General features: G+C 47.8%; 2 protein-coding genes across 2 annotated transcripts; both read left to right on the top strand.

The window, feature by feature from the left end:
* Nucleotides 1–38: 38 nt before the first annotated feature.
* On the top strand, nt 39–2,742 carry I302_108324 (uncharacterized protein; the record flags this gene model as incomplete). The annotated part of the gene is made up of 6 exons (XM_019193903.1): nt 39–664; nt 743–882; nt 946–1,551; nt 1,650–2,429; nt 2,501–2,590; nt 2,672–2,742. 6 exons carry the CDS (start codon nt 39–41, stop codon nt 2,740–2,742), a joined length of 2,313 nt encoding a protein of 770 aa, XP_019044026.1.
* Nucleotides 2,743–3,083: 341 nt separating this feature from the next.
* Nucleotides 3,084–5,205, top strand: I302_108323 (uncharacterized protein; the record flags this gene model as incomplete). Its single annotated transcript, XM_065870645.1, has 8 exons — nt 3,084–3,871; nt 3,936–3,987; nt 4,044–4,469; nt 4,556–4,642; nt 4,707–4,732; nt 4,785–4,880; nt 4,945–5,122; nt 5,185–5,205. The coding sequence occupies 8 exons, from the start codon at nt 3,084–3,086 to the stop codon at nt 5,203–5,205; spliced, it is 1,674 nt and encodes a 557-aa protein (XP_065726717.1).
* Nucleotides 5,206–10,765: the final 5,560 nt, after the last annotated feature.

The raw sequence follows: 10,765 nt of genomic DNA, 5'->3' as shown, positions 1-10,765 counted from the left end.
TTCCTACCACCCCTCTACCCACCGACTTACCCTCAAAAATGGTATTGATAGACCTCCAAAAAGTCCTATCCACCCTCGGACTAGTCTCTTCCCTCGCTAAGCCTATCCCACTCGTCGGCGGTCTAGCAGGCGGTGTACTAGATTCGACGGGGAGCGTAGTAAGCGGTGTTCAGTCTGGAGGTGCGCTAAATGGTCTACTCGGGGGTGCCGGAGGAGGATTAATCGCTGCTGTCAATTTTGACGAGTCCGAATCCAACTCAACCTCCATTTCCAGTTCAGATCCAAGCTATACTGCCGCTTCGTCGGACGATGGGAATGTATCAGTCCAAGACAGCTGCTCCATCACTCCCTATTCCCCTCCCTCGCCCGTATTGTTAGAGCCATTCGCACCCTACGATGCGAACAAGGCCCTGATCTATAGGTATCGACAACAACAAAGTGTGAATCTCGGATCATGGTTCGTCCAAGAACAATGGATGAATCCTTCGCTGTTTACCTGTGCCAGTGGGAATAAACAGGCGGAATTTGATATTGCAAATGGATGGGGGAGTGTGGATAATGCTAGACAGGTGCTCGAACGACATTGGGACGAGTGGATTACGGAGGATGATTTCAAGTACCTTGCGGGGGTTGGGATAAATACTGTTAGGCTGCCTATTGGATAGTAAGTCTGCTTTTTCCATCCATGTTTTAGTATCGGTTGATACTCTGAGTTGACTTTGTATTTGGCTTGATCCGATAGCTGGTCACTTGGTCCGGTCTATTGCCAGGGAACAGCCTTCGAATCTGTTTCTGCTGCTTATGTCAATTCGTGGCCTAGGGTTGTGAGAGCTATCAACTGGGCAGAGAAGTACGGTCTGGGTGTACTGGTCGATCTACACGGTCAGTCGATCATATTTCATCAATTCAATTGTGGCAGCTGACATTCTACTGTACTGGATGCAGGTGCCCCAGGCAGTCAGAATGGCCAAGCCCATTCTGGAGTTTCAGACGGACAACAAAACCTATTCAGCAACCCCACCAACATCCAGCTTACAATCAACATCCTCACCTACCTCACCCAACAGCTCGTGAAAGTAAACAACGTCGTCGGTATCCAGATCCTGAACGAACCAAGCAATGTCGATAGTCTACCATCCTTCTATACTCAGGTGCTAGGCGTTTTGAGACAAGTATCACCCGAAGCGTCCGTCTTCCCCTTCTACCTTAACGACGCGTTCGACATGTCCCGTTTCGCCGATTATATCTCGACGAGAAAGGATTTCGTCGTATTGGACCATCACTCGTATTTCGTCTTTGGCGATGCCAACTCGCAAGCTACACCTGCTAATCAGCTTACTGCCTCGCTTACACCTGGTCAGGGGGGATTATCACAACAGATAATCGGCGCTTCTAATGAGGGGAGACGAAATATCGTGATTGATGAGTTCTCTTGTGCTTTGTCTGGTCAAGCCCTGTCAAATTCGCAGGATCAGCAGGGAGACAGACGAGCGTTCTGTACGGGTCAGATGGAGAGTTATACGAATGCTACGGCCGGGTACAGTTTCTGGAGTAAGCGATGTTCATTTTACCCATCCCTCGTCATTCTGTGACTTACCTTGTTATATGCGAGATATGTGATAGTCAGCTGATACATCCTTGTAACACAGGCTACAAAACCGAGAACTGCGCCTCAGACGTGAACTGGTGCTTCACCTCAGCAGTCGGTAACACCCTTCCCTCGACCTTCTACTCCTACCCTAAATCCACCATCCAAGCTATCCAAGGTGGTGTAGCCTCATCCGCATCTCAGGATCCCGCCACCGATACTTCCTTCCTGTCGTTCGGTACTTCGTCTCCTTCGAGCGATAATGACTATTCACCACCTACCACCGATGATTGGTTGGCCGCCATGGGTGCTAGTGATCCCGAGTACGATCAGGTCACTGAAGCGCTGGCTACTACCGAGTTTGACTCTATCCCCGATTCACCAGCTTCAGCTTCGCCCTCATCCTCAATTGAGGACGACAGCGATGCTGTGTCGGCCAACTATGACGATTCCTCCATGACTACCACCACTCTCTGGCCTACTTCAACCTCCACGCCCTCAACATACGATACTGGTGCTCTCGCTCAGGCAGCTTTCGTAGCTGGCTCCCGGGTGGACCAAGCTACAGTCCCTTCCTCAAGACAACAACTCACCAAGAAACGATCCCTAGGTCTTACTTCATTACCTCAACGGGCGTTCCTCGTGGCCTCTCAACTCCAACGACACAGATTCGTCGCTCGGTCTGCCAGAGCTCATTCAAGAAAACACTCAAGAGCTATCAAGAGAGATGGCAGCGAGAGCGCCGTGGTGTACACACCCGAACAAGCTGCTATCGCCAAGGGATACTCGGATGGGTGGAAGGCCGCCAAGACTTTCGCTGCGTTTGATAATTCCAGACTTGGTGGGTTGTACCTTTTCTTCTCGGTTCTCGGTCGAAGTACTGATACTGATGCATTGTACATTGTGATATAGGGTTCACCGGTCAGTTCATCTCTGACGCGCTGAACGCCATGGACAACAAGATCGTGAGTGGAGATGAAGGGTTCTACAAGACTTGGTTCAGTGAGTTGTTCTTCTTTCTGGCTCTTTGTGGAAGTGGGTAGCTGGTCGCTTCGGATGCTAACACGTGGGACTGTGATACAGTGAAAGGTCTTGCGGATGGTGAAGTCCAAGTTATCAAGTTGCTCGCTATGCAGGCTCAAGGACCTCAGTGAAATGGATAGGTAAAAGTAAAATTAGTATAACATGCATGTAACTTAACTTACTCGCAAGAGTTCCATCGCCAAGCTTCAGGGAAGATACTACTATAATGACTGCTGTTTCAGGGCCACTTGTTTGGTTCTGTTTCAGATTGACTGCTGCTAAAGCTATGCTATGCTTTTTTTTTTGTAAAATGCACGGTTCGTCTTGATGACGTCCTTTGTCCTTTTGTCCTCTTGTTGTACGCTGTGAGAGCACAGCGACACGACGTTGTAGATCAGAATGATCACCCACTCCCCTTTTATCGATGCTGATCTGATCTTGGTCATGAATCGATATCCACATTCTCATCACAATGCTTGGTCTCCTCCCTCGCAACTCCCTCCTCACCCGCCTACCCACACGTACTCAGCGCAGCACCTCACCCGCCAAGATCCTTCTGGTCATTTTCATTCTAGTGGGATACCTAGCATTCCCACTCGGTACTTCCAAACGTCCCTTACTCCTCTCCGATCCACAAATATACGATACCGTCTCTCATGCATCGCTACCAGAGCTGTTGGAAGTGTACGATCAGGCGAGACTGGGTGTACTAGAGGATAAGGCATTTGACCCGAGTGCTACGGCAAAAAAGCTACGCGCTCCAATACTACTTCCCGATGGGACGCATAATTTCGATCCGGACCTATCAATCTACATAGAGCGGCTGAGAGGGTTCGTCGATGGGTATTTCTCAACTGCTCCTGCGGAGGTACACACCGGTGCTAGGAATGCTTTGGATGATTTGATGAAGAAATCGCCTTCACACAGTAGACCTGATGAGCTACCGAGGAAAATTTGGTCGACACATCCCAGAGGGATAGAGGGAGTAGAAGAGGGATTTGAATTATGGAAGAAGCTTTTACCTCTACCTTTATCTAGGACGCTCCTGAAAGAGATGGGCTACAAGGAGGACATAGAATGGTTGGAACCTGCCAAAAAGGGAGGAGACTGGGAAGTGGTAGTGATGGATGATGATGGTCTAGATCGGCTGATGTCACAATGGACTTCCGAAGAAGTATCGAGGGGGGTAGTGGGTGAAGGTAAATGGCAGAAGTTATGGGGTAAATTCGATAGAGGTGTTTTGAGAGCGGATCTCTTCAGGTATGGTTTCCCACCTGTTTAACAAGCTCACATGTAGAAAACGAAGGTTGCTGATCTCCCATAGATACATGTCGATGCTTGTCAAAGGTGACATTTATTCGGATTCTGATACTATGGTAAGAGTCGTTTTGGCGCTGCCTCATTCTTCACATGGCTAATATGTGCATCGTAGCCGATATCACATCCTTACTTGTGGGGATTAAATGCTCCATCAATAGTCCATCCCGACATCGAGGCTCTACCAAAGCTCATCAAACAAACTTCCTCGCCATCCTCTGCAAATCCCAACCTATTCGAGCGACAGTCATCCCTGGAGATCGGACATAGTCAGCACAACTCCACAGACCCAGAAGACAATGCGCGCATATATCAACCACCATACTATGCACATTCCAAGCGAGCACCCGTACACCCTGACGATCAGATACCCACGACCATACTGAATCCTGAAATATCGATCATAGTAGCCATAGAATGGGATAGTATGATAGGAAGGACACTGAGCATGTGGAGACAATGGACATGGTGGAGATTCAGGAGGAGTTGGCCAGATCGTGGCTTCCCGAGGGGCTTGCAGATGGTTCAGAATCAATTGATTGCAAGTGCTCCTCGTCTCTTCATTACAGATACTATCTGTCAGAATGTTTGATGCGGAGATGTCGCCACTGACGCTCTTGAGCATAGTCAAAACCATTTCATCCTATCATGCTGGATACGATCGCTACAATTGCTGGCATGGTCGAAAGTGGCAAGGCTAATGAGCTAGGTCCGGTACGTACAAGCTTCCTTACGCTTTATGCGACATCGCATGCTGATTGATCAAGATGAATTACAGCTTGAGCTTACCGGTCCTGGGCCCTTGTAAGTTAATATCCTGACATCCCAACTGATAAAGCTCACCTCCATGTGACAGCACCGACGCGGTCCTGCGTTATCTTCTCGTGCAGTACGGTATCACTCCCAGCGATCTACGGGCATTACGTGGTCCAGTGAGAGTAGGCGACGTATTGTCAGTTTTGCCTCCTTCTCCATGGCTTCCGATTGAACCATTAGCTCACTATCTGCAAACATAGGATCCTGCAAGAGGAAGCATGGCATGCGCCAGACAAGGCTATAGCCCGATTGATCTCCCATGTTGATTCGCTAGGCTCCAGCTTGGCTGGGAAGAAAGACCCGTGGATTTTCGGATCAGGCTGGGAGAGTTGGCAGAACGGTGGGAAGAAGGTGTCGTATCATGGCTTGACAGGTATCGTGGGTATTTTAACTTCCTCAGATATGGCTACTCAGGCTGACGGCTGGAATGGATAATTCAGTGGAAAGGAAAGAGTCATTAGACATAGAATACTGTGCTATACGCATAGTTCATTTACTACATATCCAGTATCTCCAGATCATCCTTCACTCACAGTTGATGACGTGTGAGGGCCGGCGAGGTGGCGCGCATGACTAATCGGAATTGCTACAGTCCTGTCAGGGATAAACATGCGTTTCTTATCTGTCTATCCTGGGAAAAGTGAGAGGATCCTTTCTTCTGTATTTCGTCATTTACTCAGATAGGTCGTAGCACACTTCTGAGTGAGCCTCCTTTCTTACTCATGCAGAAAAGTCTTTGTAATCTAGAAAGGAGGTCACAGCGCTGAGATACTGGGCTCCCCAAGTTTGCTCCACAAGAGGTTTGCTGAAAGCCGACTGAAACTCGTATGGTGACATTGACCCAAATCATCTTTGGACTTTCTATGTGCTCTATTTTACAACTATAACAATCCATACCTTACTGGCGATAAATCGTAAACAAGAAGAGTCTGATCAGTTGGACTACTATACCGGACAACATGAGTTATCCAGGCTACGGATTCGGGCACAGATATGAGTATTATCAAACCAATGAACCAAGATACACATACAGTGCGAACACGGACCGGCAATCAAGATTTTACACAGAAACTAGAGCACCTGGGGAGGGTTATGAACCTCCAAGGTCAGCAGGTAGCTTCAGACCTCCCCCGGCATCTTCGTCAACGGACCTGCGGTACAACAGGCGAGGAGAGGTGGATCCTAACGGAAAGTCTTTGAGCGAAATCCAAGATGAGTTCGAAACTTGGCTTGACGATACTTACGAGACCCCAGATCGATTGACAAGGGATCGGCTGATCGCCAGTCTGCCAGAATGGCTTAAATCTGGGAGGGCAAGGGAGATGAGTCAATCTCAAGGCTACGAATCCTAGTACGAAAACAGATCACACCAACGCACACCTCCCAGAAGAAGCAGGACGCATAGAGGAAAAAACCATCATCGCTCGCAGCCTTCCTTTACTACATCGTATGAAGCTTGTGAGGAGGAGGATGACCGAGATTTCACAAAGTATCCAAGAAGATCTACGAGGTCGAATTCGGAATACACAACCAGACCAAAACATCAACCAAGACCGAAAGAAATGTCTCGCCCTAGGAGTTCCTTTACTGCCACAGTTGAAAGACTCGTTAAGGACGTTGTCACTGAGATCCTTACAATGTTCTTTCAGAGGTCGAGGTTCCGTAAAAGTCATCTCGGCTACTCTAGACCTACATCTAAAGTTGCGAATGGGAAATGGACTGGAGATGCGAGAGGGTGGATCAAGAAGAAATAGGTCTTACGAAGATGGATAAGTTTTGAGCCCTTCTTTTAGGTCAACATAGGACAGATGGGATTACATGCTCGTATCACACATTAGCGACAGCTCATACCTCATATATGATTATGTGATGAATATGATTACAGGTACAGAATTAAGTTGTAATCCGTTCCTCTTGGCTATACGGTCACGAACTATACTGTATGTTGGCACGCAGAGATCAAGCTTTCTGACATATGTAGCCGCCACTTTGCGACACATCATTCACATGAACAAAGCTATGGTTGATGGACAAGAAATCCTTTCCGGTACGGCCACTCAAATTCGAAGCAAACCCGTGAAAGTCGACCTCTGGCCCCCTCGACTGCGATGGATGGGTCAGAGATTGTGTGGCGGAAAGGGTGCTTTCGTATCTCATACCTTTTAGGACCTCCTGATTCATGAGCTCCGCATGAGGAAGCTGCTGTATGCCCTTATCACTTATGAAGGGTAAGAGGCGTGCCCATTCCGAATCGGTATTCACCCTCACATGCTGTCTGAGCACTAAAGACATTGTTAGTTCCGGGAAGGGCGAGCATACACCGTTGACTTGCTTCCAGGATTTATGCGATCACTCAAGTCTCACTCGCCCATTCAGTGAGGAAAAATGGGGTACAGCGTAGAGTGACCTTTCCCAAATCTGGATCGAGAAGGTGTCTGCTTCCTCCTCCACTTGACACTGTATATGTTGATACGTTCCGCTGGATAACTCCTGCCCCGAGAGCCGCAGCGCTCTCTATGGTGTCGAAACTGTACTCATTGCTGTGATCTGACATCAGTTCCAGACAATCCGTGGTCAAGTCAAAGGGGACACTTGACTATGTAATCCATCTCACAATGATGCGCTGTGACATAATGCTCAGCTCCTTTCGAGAAGTCTGGAAGATGCAGAGCGATAAACTCCTCGAGATCCAGCCTCGAGTAAAGATTACGAGTGAAGTCCACAATTGAAAACCTGAAGATAAGAGCACAAAGAGGTTGACTAGGTAGTTCCTATCAAACAACATGACCTAAGCCATGTCATACGAGCCCGAGTTTTCGGCATTGCCGCTCCCTTCTACTCCTGACGTGCACAAGTGTTTCCTCAGCAGAAGGGATCCAATGTTAAGATGTGACATTCTTGACATGATTCTTACCATCCTTTCGTTCTCGTCATTCAGGCCACTGTGATTTGTAATAGCTTCTTCTTGACGGATCGTGTTTGCCGTACCTTTTTCACTATGGAACTGCACATATAAGAAGAATGGATTTGAAGATCTTCTCCTTCAACCACTTATAGATGACCACCTGCATGAGCCTTAAGCCATGCCCTTTCGAAGTTCTCCTCCCCATTACCCTTATCGTAGTCATAGATGTCCATCTTCTGATGGTTTCACCCAGGCGGCCTATGCCACACAGGGACTAAGACCAAACGTTAATGCGAGCAAGCTAATGCAAGACTTCGCTCGCTATTATCGTGGAAAGTACAAACATGGACTAGATGAAGATGGTCAGAGTCTGGATGATCGGCTTGCTCAGCTTGAGTTAGCTTTGTACTCGAAAGGCATTCATATACCATCATATGATAAAGGGCAGCCCAACTCTCAGGATCCTCATCATAGTCCAGACAGCTTCGAGGGAGGAACAGATACCAATCGATGTCGCCAACCAACGTCCAGGCAGCCAGCCGAGCCCGATTTTAGAGGATCTCCCAGCCCCACCGTCGAGAGATCAAGTCTTACCTACGACAGTAGTCATTGTTTTCTTGACTATGACGACCGTTACCCATGCTGCTCCGGGGAAGATGATGAGTCCCCTCTGCCTGAAAGACGTATATATACATCGACTTCATCACCATCAAGAGCACGAACACAGTCAGCCAGCGTGAAGATCGAAACCTCCTCGTTCACCGATGTTAGGGGAGACATCCGTACTGTCAACACCATTTCCGGGGACCGACTGATGTCCCGAACCCAGACTTACCCTATTCCTAGGCCAGTCTCGGCTCATTACCCACAAGCTCAGTCTTTCTCAAATGGCTTTTCTGCTCCGCAGACCCCCTCAGCCACCTGGAGCCAGCCTTTTATCGAATATGATGATACACCCAGAAGGGGGTATAATCAAGATTGGTATGCATGAACCAGTGTGATAGACGGTCTTTGCAATCACGGGAATGGGTGTTTCGCAGGTACAGATCAAATTCATATAAGACTGTGCTTTTTTTAGCCTTCTGGACAATACAGTTGCTCATGTGACTTCAGTCATCCTTGTCATGCATTTACTTGGCCAATCGCTCTTGTCGGTGTTACTGAACGACTGCTATCCGAAGGCTGATCTCGTGAAGCGTATGTATGCCCATCTGATCTTTTGGTGAGAACAAGGGGGGTATATGTTGACGGCAAATCTACTGAATGCGTCCTTGAATCTTGTAAATCTTTGTTTGAATCCTCTCAGCGGCATCGCCCTCATTCAACGATGGTTGATCTTTCAGAAGGTGTTCTACTGTATCTATCGCTGCTAGTCCTGGCTTGCAAACACCAAGAACGGCTTTAAGTATGCTAGGCAAGAACGTCCATCCATCCAGCCCATTCAGCGCACCGTAAAACCATCGTCGTCAGTTTTAGGATAATACTTTGGACTTCGAAGGATGAAATCACGAGTGATACCCTGCATTGGACAGTGATTATTGCATAAGTTATACCGCTTTGTTGATGGTGCGGGGCTTCCCAGTCCGTCATGTCTATCCTCGATTTTACATCACTGGTGCAATCCCTTGTGAGTCCGTCATCCACATACTCATCTATGGCGATCATGAAACGATCGCCTGGTACCGAACTACGTAAAGTAAAACGGCGAGGTGACGTCAACGATGTCCAACGGAGGGAGGACAGTGAAAATGTTAGACAGGTGAAAATGCGCAACACCCCGAAGGATCCTTTGACATCCCTTGAGCAATGAGAAAGGTTTGTGCCTCGTTTGCAGTACCTCAAAGGTTTCCCTAAACCTCCCACACTGTGTCAAAAAATGACCGCTCTGTGAAGGCTTAAAGATAGAGAATCGCTATCTCAACCGATTCTGCATTCGCATCTATGCGAAGAGAATAACTCATCCAGTACAGTGAACAAAGCTTTGACTGAATTCATTTTGGCGGTTCTCTCAACTACAGCCCTACAATGGCCGACAACCAGGATTGCCACGTATGCCAAGGATCCCCTGGTTGGTATCATCGTTCCGATTGTACCGTCGATCCTCGAATTGAATATATATCTCAAGACTCTTATCATTCAGGGGTCAACCATAGTGACAACACCGATCATCGCGATAACATTGGGAGATTCCCTGCAGACGCGTCCGCGAACACGGCATACATCAGATCAGGCCTGACCAGCGCAAGCCAGCTGATTATTACACTCAGCCCTTCTGAGTGTACCCAAAAAAAATCATCTGTCAACTTACCTGATCGAGAGGCGATATACAACGTTGGGACCGATCAAACCGCAGAAGGAATTGAAAAATTCCTGTATAAAATTGACATTCCAATGGTCGTGGATACACTCTATGATGAGTCCCAACTACCCGATGACACTCGACGCGCCCTGATTGATCATGGTGAACAAAAAGCTAGAAGCTGGTACCACAGTAATGTATCTGTGGCTCCATCATATACCATCGTCGCGCCTAAACATGAGTCTCGCAGGAAGCGATCAGGCTGGAGTAAGCGAAGTGGGTGGCGATGAATGCCTTGATAACTCCTCGAGGTCACCTCCTTCAGTCGGTATCAACTCAATACTGGACGACTTTGTCGATGACAAGGAACCTTACTGTGATATGTATCTGGATGTTAGACACGCGATCATGCAACCGTTAGTCCGCAAATGCTTGCGATACAGTAGCGAATTCTACAAGATCTCCTTTGGTGCCACCTCCTTTCTCGATATGTTGCCAATCTATTTCTTCCCTTTATCGATGCGGATCAGAGGATGTGCCACACTGATCCGAAGGAGGTCGCGATGAAAGGAGACGTTCAGTCAGAGACTGACACGTCAGACCCTTTGTTGGGAGTGCATAACTCATCATCCTCGTTCAGTCACTATTGGTTTCGGTATTCTATAATACATACATAATCTTTTCTGCCGCGGGAATCTACATATTCCTAGCACGATTTTAGGCCGCTAAGAGCCAACACATCACAGAATAACGGATAAGACCAAGACCAAACAAGCCCTACATTTGGACAATACACTCACTTTCCACGATTATTTCG

This window comes from Kwoniella bestiolae, chromosome 7 (genome assembly GCF_000512585.2).
Source record: "Kwoniella bestiolae CBS 10118 chromosome 7, complete sequence".
NCBI classification, from domain to species: domain Eukaryota; kingdom Fungi; phylum Basidiomycota; class Tremellomycetes; order Tremellales; family Cryptococcaceae; genus Kwoniella; species Kwoniella bestiolae.
Note: the sequence above shows the minus strand (reverse complement) of the source record. Positions and strands in the feature narration are given on the sequence as shown.